Below are 19,996 nucleotides of genomic sequence, written 5' to 3'. Positions count from 1 at the left end.
TTGGATGCTACCATGCTTGGCGTTATAAATGGCCCATATCTCATACCATCTTGCAAAGCATCAACATCATCCACATGAATTGCTGCACATGGAATGCTGCAACACACCCTCTACGCTGTCATTTTTGCCACATGAGTTGAGCCATGGTAGGGATAGGTAGGTGGTCGAGCCAAACAACCAGGTCCATTCAGTTTCTGGATGAAATATTGACTTGCGTGTTCTGTGCAGGACCTGAGAAGGTTCGATAGTTGATAAAAAGAGAAAGATATAAGGGTGTGAGAATGCCAAAGGGTAACTTCTGAATCGAAAATTAAATATTATAAAATTTTCCCATACTTTTAATCTTACGAATTTTGTGCCAGAAAACTACGCTCCACCTCGCAAGTCATTTGTAGCACTGTGGAAGTTGCCGGACTCCTTAGCCAATAGGAAGACCAAATGCCCCTTGAGATGTGTTAATCCGTGCCATGTCGTCTGCTCAGCGGCTGCAGAAATCGTGATATACGACGTGCACGTGCAAAGGTCCTAACATGTCCGGTATCGCAGTAATGTATCGTGTACCAAGCAAAAACAAAAATCTCTATTCCTGCTTATAATCGAACCGTTAGGCCTGGAACTATATTCCGCTGTACAAGTTGTCGCCTGGGTGCGCTTCATACCTTTGGCAGCGCTGCAGATGACTTACGAGATGGACTTTAGCTAAACTCAGGAGTCTGCATACATTGTATAACAAGATTACACCCAGTTGTCAATTGCCTACTTAAATAAAAGAAGACACTGAACTACTATATTGATCACAGCCCAGCTCTTATACAAAGGCCTGTAAAAAACTTTTTTATTTTTTCTAATAGAATGGCTACTTTGTGCTTCAGATCAAGCACTTTTTTTGTCTTCTGAAGTTGAAGAAATGCTGGTCATGTTGCCTTGAATACTACCACATTTATTCGAACATAATGCAAGTTTTTTTTTTTTTCCAGAATCATTAGCCTTGTTTGGATGCCACCGCATTGAATGTGCACAATGCCCTCTGGAGCTCCCTGGGCATCGTCACATTAGTCTCTTGACAGCTGTAATTATCCGTGACCCCCCCTCAAAAGCATTGCAGAAACTGCAGCGCTTCCCTACATAGATAGAACTGTAGAGAGGAGGGAGGAGAAGAGGCAGTTCCCCATACAGGGTGAGGGGAGAGTGCCATGAGAAGCTAGGAAACCCTACCACCATACGACATTGGTTGCGGGGGAGCTGGATAAGCTTAAGTATAATGTACCATACGTTCCTCCTGTTTCTGAAAAGTAAACACCATACAAATATGTCAAGCGGACAAATTACACAGGGTGTGAAGAAGCAGAGCTACATTAATTAAAGCCCACCGCAGGAGACACTACGGAAGCGGTTGACTGTCAAATCAACATTTCTGTGCCCACCGCTGTAGCTTTGCAGCTATGGCATTGCTAGAGGTCGCGGATTTGATCCTGACCATAGCAGCCGCATTTCAACGGGGGCAAAATAGAAAATGCACGTGCACTCAGATTTTGGGACACATTAAAGAACATCACGGTATCAAAATTAATCTGCAGCCTGCCACTATGGCGTGCCTCGTAATCCGATTGTGGTTTTCGCACGTACAGCCCCATAATCCAATTCAAGTTTAATACTTCTGCCACAATGCGATGTGCCATGTAAGGCAATGACAATGCTCATTCCTCTCAGAGGTTATGAAATATAGCGCACAACAAAGCCTCAAGTAAACACCTCTCCTTATGTGTTCTGTGTACTACACAGACAAACAGCAGTGGTGCACCCAAGGCAACATTTAATATCAACTCACCAGTCTTGTGTTAGACTAAACGTTGAAGAAATTAAGCTTTACCCTTGCTTTTGTTTACGAGGCAGCATTTTTGCTTTCCAAGTGCCATACAGTCGTTGCCAATAGACTTGCACCGACTCAGTACCAAATCGTACCTTCAGCCACTGACATCTGAAGAAGTTGCATTGATTAGGCTAACAGCTGCCGGGGACCATGACAAAATTAGGCTAACAGCTGCCGGGGACCATGACAAAATTTGCCATTGGCCAGTCTGATGCCATGCAGCATGCCATCCCTGGAAGCTTGCTGCTACTATTACAATTGAATTGATGGATGGCTCTTTGATGATTGGGTGTCAGATCGTGCGCATGGGTTGGGCTGGCTGTTGTAGCAATGGCGTTCAAGTAGATGGGCAACCTGCCAGCAACGGCGTGCCTATCAATTAATTTTGTGTGCCTACTGGATGGAACAGGGCAAGCTTGTGTGTTGGCAGTAAGTTCCAATTTGAATTTGTGCAAAGCAGCCTAAACCACCAGCGTTAAGCACTCAATGTTGCATGCACATATCTGCATGCATTGCAACTATGCTGTGGTTTTCAAGTAGGGTGATGTGTGAATGTGAAATGCCATCACAAAATCGAGCTTGAAATTTCTTGTTGATACTTCAGTGAGTCACAACACTTGGCAAAAGTCTGTAAGCAAATTTTGTACCGCTTGCATTTTAAAACAAAATTGATTTATCTCTTGAAAATTCTTTTTCCAAACTGCCTGATTATTCGCTTGTTTTTGTGACCACCCCCCTCCATGTCAGGCGAATCGATCATTGACTGATCTCAGTGAAACCTGCAGGCCTTTCTGTGGCTGCTTGGCCCACTCTTCGTACATACTCCAAGACTTCAAACTTATGGTCTCTCCCTTTCCATCTGCGCTGCTGCTAGAGCCATGCTTGCATCTTGCATTCTCTGTAGGCCTGGACGACCCTTGTATTGAGAGCAAGCAGGCAATCTAGAAAGGCTGTGTGCGGCAAAGCATGGGACACCAAATACTGTATTTTCATGATTCTACCGTGCCACCAATTGTAACACGCAGTTATATTGCTGGCCAAATATCCAAAAATAACTTCGTGCATTTTCTACCACGCACATCAAGTGACGAATCCTGAGTCGACGTGTAGCGGGTTGAAACGCACACAGCTGAATCTTAGCCGATAGTGGCTATCGGAGTCTGACGACACATCCTTTTCACTGTCTACCGATCGCAGAAAGTCATCTTCAGTTGCATTTAATGCTTTAGAAATGCCACACTTCTGGAAGCTTCTGCGACCATTGTCTGCAGGAGGGCATTCCATGCACCGTGGACCCACCTTGGGATGTCTCTGAGCGTCGCTTTCTTCAGACAACTCGTTTGATTGCACTGTGGCTAGCTACCTTGCAATGAGGTTTTTTTTTTAAGTAAGAAGTTTCATTTTTTGTTTTTGAGTAGAATTAGTTACGATTCTATCGTGCATGCAACTTCGAACGCACGTTTTATTTAAAAAGAAGTATGCATTAGAATCATGCAAATAAGGTATATTGACTACTCAAGAAACCAAATGGAGTGCTAACAAACTAGGCTATTGTTAGTGTTATAAAAGGTGAAGGTGGTGCCATTGAATTAGGAGAGCTGTTGTGGCAATGGATTGTTTACCTCCATACTGCACGTATCTCATACAATGTTGATGGCCAAGAAAAGTCTGCAAGTTACTCTGGAAAAGTTTACATGGGGTATGGGGACTATCATGTAACTTGAGCTTTAAAGCAACCATAGTGCAGCTTATAGCACCAACAACAATGCAGGTGTCATATGGTGTTTTGTTAATTGTACACTTGATATAACAGCTCAACTGCAAAGAAAAAAAATGAAAAAGAGTGGGATGATTTGGCTACTATGTGTCCTTGGGCAATCTTCTCCATTGCTTGCTAGTTTTGTGCCTGTAGTCACTTTATTCCCTGCAGAAGCATGGGCTTGTTGCAGGGACTTTACTTTCATCACTTGTTTACTGTGCTGTTCTGGGTATTCTTGCACAAAATGAATTATGCAGTTTTTCTGTCACCGTTCTTCAGTTATGCACATGAACATAAACAGATTTGAACCAGTTTGAACCATTATTTGTTACTTCAGAGTTGAACTGGAGCTGAACCTTTTTTCCTAACCCAGAACAAGAGCTGGAACAAACCATTTTTTTTTTTTGTTCTACACCTTGTGTAAGGATGCCTCACAGTCATATTCTGTCCATCCTGCTCGTTGACACGGAGAAAACCCATTTAGATGCCCCCTCCCCTGCCCCCTTCCTTATCTAAGGTGACGACCCATTTTCTTCTTTCAAGCGTGGTGGAGCGCCACCTCCAGAATTTCTTGGGCCTCCCATGCCACCACTGCCACCACCACCAGAAGAAATGATGCTGCCACCAGTAGAGTCTGCATGGGAGCGAGGTCTCCGTCATGCTAAAGAACTTATGAAGCGTGCTTCCCGTCGTAAAGAGCAGGAGCCTGACTTTGAGGAGAAGCGGCTCAACATAGTACCTCCACATCATGATCGGACACCACTGCAGTCTGAGGTCAGGAATTTTCTGTTTCTGCTGTGGTTAAGTTCTACCACAGCAGACCCTTTTTTTTACCCTGTAATGCCCAAACACACTTTGACATCTATGAAAATTGGAACTTGTTCACTTTTATTTCTGGCCATGGAGAGAACATTTGTACAAAAAAGCAGTGAAATGTAATTTATGTGCATAAACCTAATTAGTATAATAATGAATAATTGGTTTGCTGAACTATCCGTAGCTTCAAAACTCGCTCCAACATATAAGAAATACGCTGTACGTTAACTCTCCAATGTGTAAATCAGAATTTTGAAGTATAGGATGCAGCATAGCATAAATGATGTGCTGGGCATTACCGGGTTAAAGAAATTAAAAACATGGGTACATCTAAAAAATGGTGATATATTGTAAATTTAATGTAATCCATGCAGTTATTTAATGTAATGAAGTTATTCAATGTCTATACGTCTCCTAAGAAAAATAAAAACTAAAGGTGCACTTATATGTAATAAGGGCTCACAAATCGAACACGAAAACTATACCTCACAAGTCTCATATTGTAAGCATTTTGACTATTTCGTACCAATGTACAGCTGAGGAAAACTTATCTCCTAGGAATAGGGTGTTGCAATGCTCATACATATACCACCATGGACAGGCCACATTCAAATAAAGTTAGTTGGTGTAGGTGAACCAAATCAATGTTGTTATCATAGTCATAAACAACTGCAATGCTTAATGCAGGCACCACATTAGTTGCATTCTTAACCAAACACAATGCTGTAGATAGGTGGTTGCGTATATTCCGTTTATGTATGGCCATGCTATGCTTACTCCATGCTTATTACCTTGGAGGCCATGCCTAACATCTCTGTGTGCTCTCTCAGTAAATGGAGACGTTGGCATCAAGGCACCCTTGGCATTCCAATTAGAGGCGGCTTAGAACTCTTAGTACTTGTGTGCTGATGTAGCAAATCTGTTAGGAACACAGTTTCATGATTACCGTCATAACATTATCTTTACTTACCTGCTTCATTATCTATAATGGTTACGGTTATTTAATACTAATATTTATGATGCTAGTTCAGAGGAAAGGTTGCATAATAAACGACTTCAAAATTAGTGTTGTGTTCTACACTTGGTTTTCTTTTGCTTGGTATCGCTTCTCATGGTCCCTCTGCCCCCCCCCCCCTCCCTCTACACACACACACACACAAACACTCCCCTTTTTGTCAGGTGGGCAAAACAACATATAAAGATTTTGAAAGCATGCCTACATTTTTTATGCATATTTGAATACTAAAATTTTCTCATGCAAATCAAATAATTTGTTTTGAATATTGAATAATCAAATGCATAAGAATATTCAAACACTTGTACATTATGATTACCTTTTTAAGGCCCAAGAAAAATTTAGTTTCATTAGTTCTGCTCTAACCAGGTAAAACGTTACAATGCTCTAGTACTTTTTACAAGTATGCTGGGCCTTTGTTAGAGCAATATACAGTGCAGCTTCTTAAAAGCATGTGATATCTTGTTTTTGCATAACATGAACGTGTAACATGTAAGTGCATAACATGAACGTTCAAGTCAGATTTTAGCCTGAACCACTTAGCTTTCAGATATGGCAACAATAACCTCTCGTGCCTCACTTATTTTAGGGAGACATTATTCCTGTTCCAGTATGTATGGTATGACTAAGGCAGGTAACTGGGAAGGGCATTAGGGTTGCTTACTGATGCAAGTTCAGTGTTGATATTTTAATTGATCTAGGTGAAGGTGATATCTCATGGTGGATGTAGGTAGACATGATGAAATTATTCGGTATTCCACTCAACAGTATTGGTGTCCAAGCCTCTTTCGTGATGCCACTCGTTTTCTTGTATTAGAGTACTCTTGCATGCTTCGCTTCCTGGTTTCGACAGAAAGGAAAATTTTTGATAGCATACTTTGGCTTTTCAAGAAAGCACCACCTCTAGTTCAGATTGGATTGTAACATACAGTGGTACCTCGGTTCACAAACAGCAGCAATTGCAGCTGTTTGAAGAGTCGTTTTTTATTTTCAGCTCTTCAGCATTTGCACAATTTTACCTTGATCCATGAGCTCCACTGCAGGTGACAAGCACGACCCCAAGAGGGTATGGTTCCTAGAAATTCAGTTAGTCTGCTACCTCGAGCTGTATCCTTCTTGCAGTGCACCCTCAGTTGTATTTTGAAGCAGTGCTTATGCAACTGAGTTAGTCAGCTACCTTTGACACATCATATTGTATTGGGTTCAAAAGCCTCGGAAATTTTAATTTGAAAGGAAAATCTAGAAAGTTTTCTGGCTAAGATTGAGGGGATAGTGAAATTTCCTGATCGAATACAAATTTTCTCATTTCTAAACACACTGAGCGATAACGTTTGTGCCAGCTCCATTTGGTTATATATATATATATATATATATATATATATATATATATATATATATATATATATATACAAACTTGTATATAATTTTTCATACATGATGTAATGCCAATCATAACTGGATGTCTGGTCAATTGGGGTGCTTATAAATGATTAACGGATTTCAGTTATCTCGTACACTGTCACAATCACAGTAATGAAACAGAGGAACAGGACATCAGCAAATGCATCTACAGTTGGCGTCGTTCTTCTGTAGAGCACGGGAACAGCGACTGCCCAGGTGCTCAGGAGCCAGCCAGCGACGTCTAATGGTAGTTGCTTGGCCCAAACGTGCCCGGCAGCTACAGTTAGATGTCAGGCCCAGCAGCTAGCGTTAGACGTCGCCGGCTGCCTCAAAAGCGTCTCGGAGGCCACCGTTCCCATGCTCTACACAAGGGTGACGCCGATTGTACAGTGTTGTGTTCATAACAGATGTGTGATACAACACTGCACATTGTTTCAATAGGAGCCAAACATAGTAAGACTGCCCAAATAATAACTTGATTTGCATGAATCCTGTTTAGTAGCAAGGAATTAATATTTAATGACAGGAAATTATGCAAGGGGTCAGTAACTTATGCTCAATATACTCAGTAGCTGGTGCCTCTGTTCAACAATTGCAGTTCAATTTGAAAACTCTCAGCTGACATTAGTCTTTCTCCTTTGAGACTCCAATAAAATTGTTACCCCTTGAATTCAAACAGAAATGAATATTTGCTTTGAAAAATGAATTTGCAAACTGAATTAAGTATCTCATGGCGAAGACTATTTGATTTGTATTTCAAATATCGAATATTAGCACATCCCTACTGAAGATATAAATTTTGTTTTAGTGCACTAATTTACGAAGAAATGTTAAAATGATAGTACGGTATTTAAAAATACAGTATTTAAACTCTGCTTTGGTTTATAACCAGTAATAAAACGAATTAAGTTTGTGAATTAAGGTACCACTGTAGCTCATCCTCTTTTGCAGATTGGTACACATAATCACTGTCCTCTTATTTTGCAGTATTTGTTAAGTTCTGAGAATACTAGTCTCAATTTGTTGGAAAGATTACATCTTTATTTTCAGTGCATCTGTTTACCTGTAGAGTCGATCCCGGATATATCAGACCCAGACACATTAAATTATTGCTAGTATCAAACAGTCGTAACATTCCCTTTGAAATCAATACAAAAGTATATAGCACTGTACTTTCATCGAACTGCCACCGCCACATCAACATACTGTTAATTAAACCTTGATATAACAAAGTTTTTGACTTTTTATTAATTCTCATTCATGAAACACCATGTATTTAAAACCTCGATATAACAAGGTGTGTTTACACACGATTTCAATATAACAAAACTTCACTGCCACTGTGAAGGAGTACTGAAACAATAAACGGAACCTTCTGTGGGTACACATGGTCAAATGGTTTAGTTACAAGCGGTTGCTTGCAAGCGCACTTTCAAATTGGCATGACCAAGAGAGACTGCTGAAGTGAGGCAGCATCATGTTCTGTTAAAATCCAAGTGTGATAAGCTTTTCTCACACGCTGTATGCTTTGGGTGTGAGTGAAAGCGTGCGAAGGTGTGCTGAGGTGGATGGTGGCAGGATGAGCGCCCTCTTCCGGCGTGAGCAACTGGAAAGGGGAGAGGAGAGCAAGCTCATGTGAGCAAAGGGGGAGTGGCGGAGCAGATCGGCACAGATCTTTCTTTAGCATGGTCGTGGCTACACATGGCTGTCAGTGCGGCTGAACTCATACACAGCCCGCATGCCTGCTTTTAGATGTAATCTGCCACATCTGCAAAGAGGGTGTGGCAGGGTAGCATTGCAAAATACGCACCGTCTTCCCACATGTTTGGTAGTGGGGGTTGCATTATCTCGAGTTTTGGAGGCATAGTTTCATTTTGTCAAAGGTGCAGACATGTGAGAGCTGCGCCGTTTTTGCCCGACGCTTGTGTGCATGTGTGAGTTGTGAGTGAGAAATCGGGGTACTGTGCCTAAGTACTACGGAGGAGGACACGCTTTGCTTCGCTCATTCCTAGCCGATGGCAATGTGCACTATGCAAGAACTGGTGCTTAATTAACTTCCACCTAAATGGTACCGCAGCATTTGATGCAGAGCCTTTAATGGCAAAGCATAACAAATTTTCAGTAGCAGTGTGTCATGATTCATTGATCTGCAGCTGTAAAAGCAGCATCAACTAATGCCCCACCCCCTTCATGCTGGTGCACTTCACTCTCCTTGGCAGGAAGCATCCATGTTGGGCCTGGTGGTGAAGCATAGGTAATGACCAACTACTGTACAATGTGCCAGTATTCATTGATCTGCTACCAAAAAAACGGCACCTACCCCCGCTCCACCTAGCTAGTATGCACTTTGCCCTGGGTCGCTTTGCTCCCCTTAGCAGGAACAGGAGTGTGAGGCCTGGTGCTGAAGCGTAGGTAACGAACAACTACTCTGGAAGCCACAGGGGAAAATGATATATTGATGCAGATTTTAAGGAGAGAAAAAAAAAAAAGAAGAAAAACGCCCGTCAAGCGTTTAGAATGGCGGACTTCCCAATCACGAGCACAGCGTTGTGACCACTACGCCACGATACTACGAGTGAAGGGACAGCTCATTCTGGAGTGTGTGTCGCATAGTGGCAGTTCAGTGAGGGACAAAAGGAGCAAAGTGCGTCCCCCCTCCGCAGTATGTAGGCACAGTCCCCAGATTTTTTTCTAGCAACACACGCATGTGCACAAGGGTCAAGAAAACGGGTCGAAAGATTGACAAAACAGAAACACGTGTTTCGGAGAGGAGTTGAAGCTAGAGGCAGACAAAGCATTCGCTCCCTGCTGCCGGTGCTTTTCAGGACAGCATCGTCCTACTGCAGGCAACATTATCAGCTGCAGAGGCGAAGTGGACGTGAAAGTGTGGCTGGCTTCGCTTTGTATCACTGATGTAAAAATATCATGAACGCAGCATGTGACTATCTTTCATCGCCGACTCCCAACCTCAATATAAATTTTTTTTTGTTATTCAAGTTTGCTTGTTTTGAACGGCCAATAATTTGGAAAATTTTGTGGCCATTTCTGTCTAAAAAAACTCCATCGGCAACTGTACTTAGTTGCATAAGAGGTCATATTTAAGTACAGTGAAATTTCAAACAAAGCAAATTGCTTATTTACTGACTTCGTTATATCAAGGTTTAACTGTATCGAATGCTGCCCTGCACCAATGTCCCTGCAGGTGCACATCTGCCGATGGGGCCATAACTTCTTGTCCATAAGATATGGTAAATGCCAACGAAACAGCAATGTTCATTGGCAGATGCTGTCAAACAAGGCATCACATCTGAAGTGCAGTATACATGTCATGGAGGAAAAATTCGTAAGCTGCGCATTTCTTGAGCGCTGCAAGTATGGATGGCACACTGTGTCCATTTGTTATTGGCAAGAGCAGATCACTGCAATGTTTCAAGAATGCGAACGGCCTCCCAGTTCTATACAGATTCCACAAGAAGGCATGGACGTTACTCTTATCTTTTCACTAAGTGTTTCTATTCATGGATGCCAAACTGTAAATGTCATCAGCACCGCCACATTTGTCTTCTTCTAGACTGGAGGTTTCTGTTAATGGCATTTTAAGGTTTTATGATCAGTTAAAATGAATGCAACCCCCAAATCCTATATGGACACAGTTTTTTATTACAGCTAGGCTCCAACAAAATTACTGCATGCCACATCTGCACTATACGCAATGACCATCGCAGTAGCTGCGCGCAAGAGTCGGTCACTCAAAGGCCTGCAGTCTGCTCTGAATGCATTTTGTTCGGGCTCCACGAGTCTATTCCTGTGTAGACTCGGATGTTCTGCATGCTGATCTAACAGTGTGTGCCTGGTCGACTCAAATGACAATGTATTATTGGCTGATTAACTCTTTCTCTACCATGTGGGAAATAGGTGTTTTTATTTTTTTTTTGTAGGTTATGCCACATTTTTTTTTCCTGAAGGAACTACTGCACTCAATATCGTATGTAATACATAAAAAAAAGCAGAAATCTATGCACTTTTCACATATAAAAGTTTTATTAACGAGAGGCATGTCATAAAGAAAAGATACAAATTGCCAGAACCAAAATTGTGGGATAAAATTGAACAAAGTTTGTAAAGACATGCTTGTATCTACTAAGGAAAAAATTACAAAAATTATGAGATATACAAAATGTATTGTCTAACAGGCCCCATGTTCGATGAAATAGAAAGTTTTTGTTGAACAAGTGTTCCACTAGAAAAATTTAACTGCAAGTACAGTCTAACCTCGATATACCGAACAGCGTGGTGATCGCAAAATAGTTTGATATAGCCAGAATTCGATATATAAAATCACGTAAAAAGCGCATCGAAAGCTTCTGAAAATCATCCCTCAATAAACCAAGGGCGCAATCGTGGATCATTGTTCAGAGCGCGCGTTCGGTGGCGCCACACGCAATAGGCCTAGACCGTGCCAACTTCGTCGGCCGGGAGCGCCTGGCTGTTAGCGCTGCACGCAATTAGCCTAGGCCACGCCAACTTCTTCAGCCATGCGAAGCCGGCGCAACCTAGGCCAATAATTGCGCACGCAACTGAACACATGCTCTGAACAATGATCCCCGATTGCGCCCCAATCGTGGCGCAGTAAATACTCACCTCAAAGTACTCGCCTCAAATACGCAGAAAGTATTTAGTATTCTTTATTTATTTATTTGGCTGAAAGTACTGCAGCAGTGTGGCCTGCTTCTTATTGGCAGACACGTGCTTAAACACGGAGTCCTCAACATAGTCTGCGCCATCCACAAGCGAAAGGGCTGCGCCGCAGTAGCGTCGTAAAAGGGCCAAAGCAACTACAGCCTCAGTTGAAGTAGGGAGCAGGGCAACATCAGCGCTTGCGGGATCAGCCTCAGCAGCGTCTTTGTTTTGCTGCTACTTCTGCTGCGATCTCCACGCCCGTCAATCGAAGTATTTTGAAACACTGTCAGTAACAAAGTATTAAGTGGCGTCTGCCAAGGCATCTGAGGAGCGTGCGCTTTCGCGCGTATTCGTGGATACAAACCGCCAGTCCTCGCGTGGCGCGGCAGGCGCAGAGCACGGCACTGAGAAGGAGTCAGTGCGGCAAATGCAATGCGTTGTTGACGTTGTCGAACTAGCCAAGCCACTGCGTACGTACGCCACTACGTAAAATTGGTGCCCTCAGTGTGATCGTTGTGTGCAGCTATAGTGTGCAGCAGTCGGGAACCCCCATCGTGCCACCACGATCTTCGAGGTTGTTGTGGGAAAGCTCACCACCAGTCAACAGAGCGCACATAGTCTGGGGGGGACGGAGTTCGATATATCCATTTTACGTTCGACCCCGTTTGAAATAAAAAATAAAAAATGCATGCTTTTTTCCAGGTGATATAGAAAGTGTTCGATATATCAAGGTTTGACTGTACTACAGTTGGGTGCACCGTGCTGCGCTCGTTTGCATGGTCGTTGCTTTTAGAATCAAAGTCCGATGAAAAGGCAGCATCCTCAGACTCGCTACTGCTCGATCCATCGATAAAATCAGCCGGAGGAGCAGCGGCATGGCGAGATCTGCAATTTTTCGAAGCATGCGCACCGCACCCAGAGGCGGCCATTTTTGCTTTCTACTTTGATGATCGCAAAAATTCAGAGCGTGTTCAAAAATTACCGCCTGGCGGGAAAAAAATCATTACAAAACAAAAATATAGTTCTCCTTCACATCCAATGGCGCAGGGTGTCCGTGAGCGGCACGGAAGGTCTTGAAAGCGGTGTTTCAAACCATCAATAGCGGGCTAACAATGCCCGATGGATATGGTAGGGAAAGAGGCAAATGGTGTTTCATAACAAGCATGCTGCCAGGCACATTCACATGCTATTTGCAATATACCACTGCGCTGATGCTGGCATGGCACATATTGACACAGGCTGGTTTCTTCTGTGCTGCATCCGTTTCTACCTTATCCTAAATAATAATGCACAACAAGCATTTAGATGCACAGCAAGGTATGCTGCAGTCTCGCAGCCGTGTGATATGGGCTTTTAGGGCTTGCGCTGCACTCAGTATATCAGATCATTCTGTAGTGTAATAGACTTGTGACATTCATGGGCAAAAAGCATGTAAACTGTGTGTTTCGACACATCCTTGGAGTTGCAAATCTGTAAATACCCGCATTTGATGATCTCGGTAAACTGTCCCAAGATGTGCAGAGTTTTCAGATAAGCTTCACCAGGCATATTTTATATTTCGAATTATCAATATATCAAGCTATTTGCTATCCCCTTCGAATTTGATATATCCGGGATTGACTGTATAACTTTGTTTGCTGTAAGGTATTGAGATGATATTGGGATAAATTGTGATTGTGATGACACTGTAGTCATCGTTGGCCACAAGAGTGGGACTACAAGGGATAATAAAGAGTTGTTAAGGTCCTTATGGCACCGCATAATATCTACAACTGCTTTTTAAGCTTTTTGCAGCCAGCAAAAGTTCCTTTGCCTAAGTAGAAGGAAAAGCACATGATATGGGTTTCAAGGACTAATTCCTTTTCATACACGAGTGTGCAGCCTACTTCATAATTATACCTGCATTCATTTTGTTGTAGCAAAATAAATAATCACTGATGTAATATCAATAATGATATAATATCAATGATATAATCACTAACTACATTGTTTTCTAGCTTGCTCAAAAATATCACCTTCGAGAATTTCTGGCTTCGAGCTGCATGAAAACCTCAGTTTTCATGTGGAACAGGAAGGGATTGTTTCAGGCAGTGATGCCTGCATACATTTTTAGTGGCACAGGAACAATGAAAAAGCGCACACGTGTGCAGCCCATACCAAGTGCATATTCCATGCATGGCACGCAGTGGCAGCTGCTGCCTATGGAAAGCTGCATACATGCGCTGCGCAAGCTTGTATTCACAGTGGAACAGGACAAATTATGAATTTCATTGATGCTTCATTGTTATTTTTATTTATTTGCACATACTGCTGCCCCATAGGAGGGCTATTGCAGGAGTGGGTTTATACACTGGTGAACAAAAAGTAAAAAAGTAAAGTGAATTAAACAATGACTCATGCAACATTAGCAACTTTATATAATAATACAACAGTGAAAGCACTGTTGTATTATTATATACAGTTTTCTTCAATACTAAAAGCAACGAAACAGTGAAATGCATACACATAAAGATTAAGCATAATTTAAGCATTTACGCACACTTGTTTTCAAAAGGCGCACTCTCGTATTAGCTTATCAGGAGTGAACGAAAGCAGCCAGGTAAGGAATTCTGTAGTTCCATAGTGCGGGGGAAAGAAGCTGTACTTGAAAGTATCTGGGGTGACCACATTGTGGTGGCATAATGGACATTGGAGCGAACAAGAGTTTCATACATTAAGAGTTTAGTATCCTTTGGAGCCTTCTGTGTAGTACGATGTAGGTATCCGAGTTGCTTTAAGGCCTTAGAATGTGTTTGGTCAATGGTGCAATGTTTGGTATCCAGACCATGAGAGAGTGTGAGTAAATGTTATGCCAAGGTGTTTATATTCTTGAACTGTGGTTAAAGATGATCCATTCAGAGAATATGTCGCAATTACTGGCTCCACTTTTTTTTTTTTTTTTTGTAAAGGACAAAACTTTTTTTAGAGTGCAGCTCTTAGGCGTCTGTTCTTGCAGCAAGCATGGCTGTCGGCTTTCAGTGTCCCTTGTAACCAAGCGAACAAGCACACTGAAGGATGAGACGGCAATAGCAAAAAGAGCACAAGGAGGAGGGTGCAGTGGAACCATGAGGCAGAAAGTGGAGAAGGAGGGTATGGCGAAAGCATGAGAAAAAAAGCGTAGTGCCGCACAAAATGGGCTCTGCGGCGACGATGGCTATGAGATGGAGCCAGAGTAACGCGCATTGCCTGTTCATCGATGACGCCACTGATAGCATATATGAAAACAAAGCGTTGCATGAGCGGAGGTCTGTCTGTTGCGACTCCTGTGAATTGTGCCCAGGCATCACCCATGCACTGTGTTACACGATCTCCAGATTAGCTAGGCAGTTGCACCACACTTCGCTCTGTTTGGAATGTGCTGCACGAGACAGGTTGTCCGCACCAGCCAATATATTGACAAATGAAAACACATATAGAGCTGTGCTCAAATTTCTCGGTAGGGAATATTGTAATCGCCTGTGAATTTTTTTGAAATGAATGTTCATTTTTCGTTTTTCACACCATGCACCGAAGAGGCAAAGGAATCACTCAGTCACTTATGATTTGTCACAAAGTCAATCACGTCGTATAAGATATTTTTGTAAGACATATTTTGACAGGTTATTGAGATAAATTAAAAACAATAAAGGACCCAGGAATGTTCCTTGTGGAACCCCAGGACCTACTTCAAGAATTGATGGCCTTGCGGAACACAAGTCGTAGTATTGCGACCAGTTAGAAAGAAAATTAGCAACTACAATCCAGTCAACCAGATGGGGAATTTTTTAGTACCGCATTTAATTTTGCAAGATGTAAGAATAAAGTCCTGAATCAAAAGCTTTTCAAAAATCAATAAAGGTAACATCAATATGCTTACCTAGATCGATTTTATAAGCAATGTGATGGGTGAATTCGCTGAATTATGTGATAGTGCTGAAATCACATCTAAAGCCATGCTGAGCATTAGTTAAAATATTGCTTGACTGAAGAAAATTCATTATGTGTTTTTATATAATATGTTCCAGCATTTTGCACTAGTGGGGAGTTAAAAAAATTGGTCTGTAATTTCTGTCTTATCACCTGTCTTATACAAGAGTATTACTCTTGCAAGTTTCCAGGATGAAGAGGCGATTGCTGTTTCTAGAGACTTGTTGAATATAACTTCAAGGTAGTGTGATGTCCATTCTGAATAGCAAAGTAAAAACGAGTTTGAGATACCATCAAGCTACTAAATTTTTGTCTGTCTAAAACCAAATTAAGGATGCCATTAACATTAACTGTAATGCTGGATATAGAATAAATTGAATGGGTATCAAAAGCCAGGTACATATGAGAATCATTTGTGTAGACAGAAAATGATTATTAATTGAACGATTGGCGATGTGCACAGGATCATTTACACTTTCATTAGTGATAGTAAATGAAGATGAAGAATCAGTAACAGGCATGGCAGAATGCCTGAACTTGCGAGAATTATTTCTTAGTAATCCTGGCAGCTCAGCATGAAAGAAAAGATCTTTGGCAAGTTTCATTTTCAGATTAAGTGCCTCTTTGGCAGATGGGAACCTAGCAATGGCATCAGTCGTTACTGTGTTTTGAACATCTGAGTCGTCTAACGCGGCATGATAATTGCAGAACTTTTGTTATCCAAGAGATGGCACAATTTATTTTTTCTTACTTTTTAACGGAACAAAGCAGTGAATGCACAGCTTTCGAATTCCCTAACTGGTGTATTCACGTCACAATCTTTACAGTGTGTGCAAAATGATTCAGAGCCTTCTGATAAAACCTCAAGAACAGATGGGTTTTCAGAGCGATGAAAGTCGAAAAAAAGCTTGAATTTGGCATGCAGTTTACAGACTGGGCATTATACTACCGTGTGATCTGGAATTCTGTTAATAATTTCACGTTTGTACAGCTTATCAACAAGGTCAAGAAATGCTTTGTCTAGTTGCGCCCTGAACTATTTGTATAAGCCCAAAAGAAAAAGAAAGGTAATTATTTGCTTACCTGAAGAACTGCGATGTGAAAGTGTGGGCCAATAATAACCAGTGTAATAAAGTTTCCCATTAGAATTAAACTAGAAGCATGACAACTGTGCATGTCGATATAAAAGAAGGAAAAGGTTATCAGGTGAGAAGGCAGGTGGTTGATAGAAAACGGTTTCTATGATTGTTTTTTTGCCCAGGTACAATTTACACCAAAGAAATCTGCCCACTTAGAATGTTGATGATCTGCCCTGTGAAAATCAATTTCAGGATCAATCAAAAGAAGTCTGATGGGCCTAGCTATTGGCATTCTGTGATATGCCTCTGAATATGCCTATAGTGTGCTGTTCAAAGGTGAAGCTGTCACTTGAGGGATGCATCACGTATAGGGTTGTGCTGTGAAAAAATACTGACGTTTTCATACAAAACGTGAACATAACACCCACATACTTTTTGGGTGGTATGAGTGTGACCGAAGCTTAGTGCACAAACGCTATTCATCAAGTGCAAAAACTTGCAGTGTATGGTGCACATTACTGCTCACTAAAGCTCCGTATTTTATTTGTACATGCACTGAATGTGAGGAGTGGAGCAGACAGAAAATGCAATGGGGTAAGCCATGGAGCACCAAACGATTCATTTTATGTCAATCTGAATGTGACGAAGAGCTTCCTGCCAACAGACCCAGCTGCGGGCTCAACCTAAGAGGAGACCGATACGCCTCCACTATCTCCATGTTGGTATTGCACGGAGATATCGCTGGGCAGCAGTGGGATAAGGTGTATGTTTGTGAAGTGGAGGTGTGACCCTTATACAAGAAAATACGGTAATTGAAAGTGAAAAGGTTGTGTTGTTCTGTATCACTAAGCAATTCACACTTTTATAAGTGACAAAATGTTGGAGGTCACCTCCTTTGTGTTTTTGTGTTTCCTTTGCTGTTAGTGTAACACATATTAAATTGTAGACTTCTGCATGTGTAGGTTGACAAAGAAAATGACTTCTATGGGGGAAGTGGTGCGCCTCCATCTTCTCGGGGCTTGAGTCCTCCTTATGTGCGACCTCCAATGCCACCACCCCCTCCTCACCACCTTCCCAGAGGTGGGCGGAGAGGCGATGGCCGCAGGGATGATTTCTACGGGTGAGTGCCTAGTGTGTGTCACTATTTACTCATAGCCATTAGTCATCTAAGTTAGCGGGCTTATGTGTTGCTGGCTTAAGTCAGATAACAATATCGTTATGAATAGGAAACCCGATGCACAGTGTACAACAATTTTTATGGGGAAAAGTTAGTGGTAATCACACAGGCTGGTGCAAAGCTCACAGCTCGAGAGAGACAGTCTACCACTTCCTTTTTGTCTCTCCCTTGCACGCACGGTCCTGCCCAAATGCACCATAACAATATTGTTCATTTGCAAATTTATGAATTTATTTTCACAGCTGGGAGCCCTCTTGGGCTGTTAATCTGGTAGTCATAAAGGCCCAACCAAATATTTCCTGCTAAAAAATTAGGTGCACATTGAATTTCTGCTTTGTTTAGGGGCTCTAATATTATTTCAATGCTAACTTTTTGCATTGAATCCATAAAAAGTGGGTGCACATTCGATTTGGGGATGTATTAGACATATGCTGCCAATTAAATCAGTAGTGTGTTGAATTTTCTGCCACTTGTTTAATTTGACGATTTCATCGGTTCCGCCAGCGTCATATTAGACAAAGTTGAGTGTATTGCTCACGCTACAGCCTTGTATGCATGCATAAGTTTGCCATTCTTCAATTTTGTTTACAGCAAGCTGAGCTATTGCTGAGTTTATCCATAATTGTTTCAAATGTGGCAGTTCCAACTAAGCTCAACACCCAAGTGTTTCATCTTTGTTATATGGTGGATATGGAAAAAATCAAGGATGATTTCTTGTTTGACACAGTCATAGACTGATTTTATTAAAGGAGCACTGACACAAAATTTTGAAGTGGAGATAATGTGCGAGATCGATTTATGTGGGCACACACACATTGTCTGCAAAATATTGGCACCGAATATAGCATGGCTCTTTCGGAACCGCGGAAAAAACAGGCTATTCTGATGGGTGTCAGAAATTATTTTTTATTACAAATAGTCATTGTGCTGTATTGCTGTACCGTATATCAAAATGTAGCTAATTAGATGGTCATTCATGCGTAAAGAAATATTAGACTTAAAAGTGATATATAATACTTATAAAAACATATCAAATTCAGATTTGCTGAGAGAACATAAAACAGTTCAAAAACGCATGGACATACAAGTGAAAAAAAAAACTATATCCAAAATATACAAAATTTGCAACATTGCCTCGTATCTTGTTTGTGAAAATTTGGCACGCCTATCTACAACTGTCCTTTTTTGTGTGAACTCTGGCACCAGTGGTCAGCACTCAGTTCCCACGGTTCTCGTGCCACTCGAAGAAACAGTTCCGGGCAGTCGTAAAGCACAAGTGAACTTGGCATGTGCTGCAAAAGACATTCGTTTTGAGCTCGATTTTCTTCTGCTCATAGCACACCTTGCAGTTTCTGTGTTTTGCCACTTTTCCCGGCTTGCTGAGTGCGTGTTTATGGACAGGTGGTGGAGGCGTGTGAGCCTGCTTGGCACTGTCCAGATTCAGAAGCTGCTGAATGAGCTCTTCTCTAAAAGCTAGGTGGTCAAACCCGGCAGTGTGTGCCAGCTCAGGAATCTCTGGGTGCAATGTGCAGTGAGCTTGGAAGAGTATGAAACTGTTCACACATGCAATATCGACGCAGTGGAAGAACAGTCTTCCACCACCGCACGCTTCTCATTAGAACATTATAATAGCCAATCATTTGATCCGATTTATCTATGCCTAGCATGCCACCATTGTAATCATGGATCAGCAGAGGCTTTGTTACAGATATTTATGTCCAGGAATTTTGCCTTCTTTCCCTTCCTTTTGCGGTGACTGTGTCATTTGCAGTATGAACCCTGCTCATCATGTTGACAACATGCCGTTCTTTCCTTTCCACTGAAGGTATGAAGGTACAGAATATTCTGAACGCACAACCATCGAATGTTGCCGCGTCAAGCTTTTTTTCCCCATCATGCATCCTTCAGTTCGGCAGGAAATCCTCGGCGATCCTTGCGTGTGGTTCCGCAAGCCAATGCTTTTTGGTTGAGATGACTAAACGGGCGCGTAGAAGTGTAAAAATTGTCCATAAAGATCCTGTAGGCCTGATCAAGATATTTGTGACACAGGTGGTAAGCTACATCGAAAGCCAACCCATAGGGCCCTGGCTGCTCACGTTTACCGGTATACACACTAAACTACACAGCATATCCGGTGCCAGGGTCACCTAGGACCCACAGCTTGTAGCCCCATTTTGTTACTTTATCTTTGATGTACTGTCAGATGCCTAACCGCCCTTTCGATTTGACCATGTGCTCATCCACGTAAAGATTG

General features: G+C 41.9%; 1 protein-coding gene across 19 annotated transcripts in view; it reads left to right on the top strand.

Moving 5' to 3' along the window:
• LOC135903005 (zinc finger CCCH domain-containing protein 18-like) overlaps positions 1 to 19,996 on the top strand; it is a 221,885-nt gene that overhangs the window by 72,666 nt on the left and 129,223 nt on the right. For 18 of the 19 annotated variants that reach the window (XM_065433352.1, XM_065433347.1, XM_065433357.2 and 15 more), the window contains 2 exons: positions 4,173 to 4,403; positions 17,528 to 17,685. In XM_065433352.1, the coding sequence (XP_065289424.1) occupies positions 4,173 to 4,403; positions 17,528 to 17,685 (389 nt within the window). The remainder of the gene's footprint in view (positions 1 to 4,172; positions 4,404 to 17,527; positions 17,686 to 19,996) is intronic. The other variant, XM_065433361.2, reaches the window with a different exon arrangement.

Source organism: Dermacentor albipictus, chromosome 1 (genome assembly GCF_038994185.2).
Source record: "Dermacentor albipictus isolate Rhodes 1998 colony chromosome 1, USDA_Dalb.pri_finalv2, whole genome shotgun sequence".
Classification (NCBI taxonomy): Eukaryota; Metazoa; Arthropoda; class Arachnida; order Ixodida; family Ixodidae; genus Dermacentor; species Dermacentor albipictus.
The sequence above is the reverse complement of the archived record's forward strand: the minus strand, read 5'-3'. Positions and strand labels throughout refer to the sequence as shown.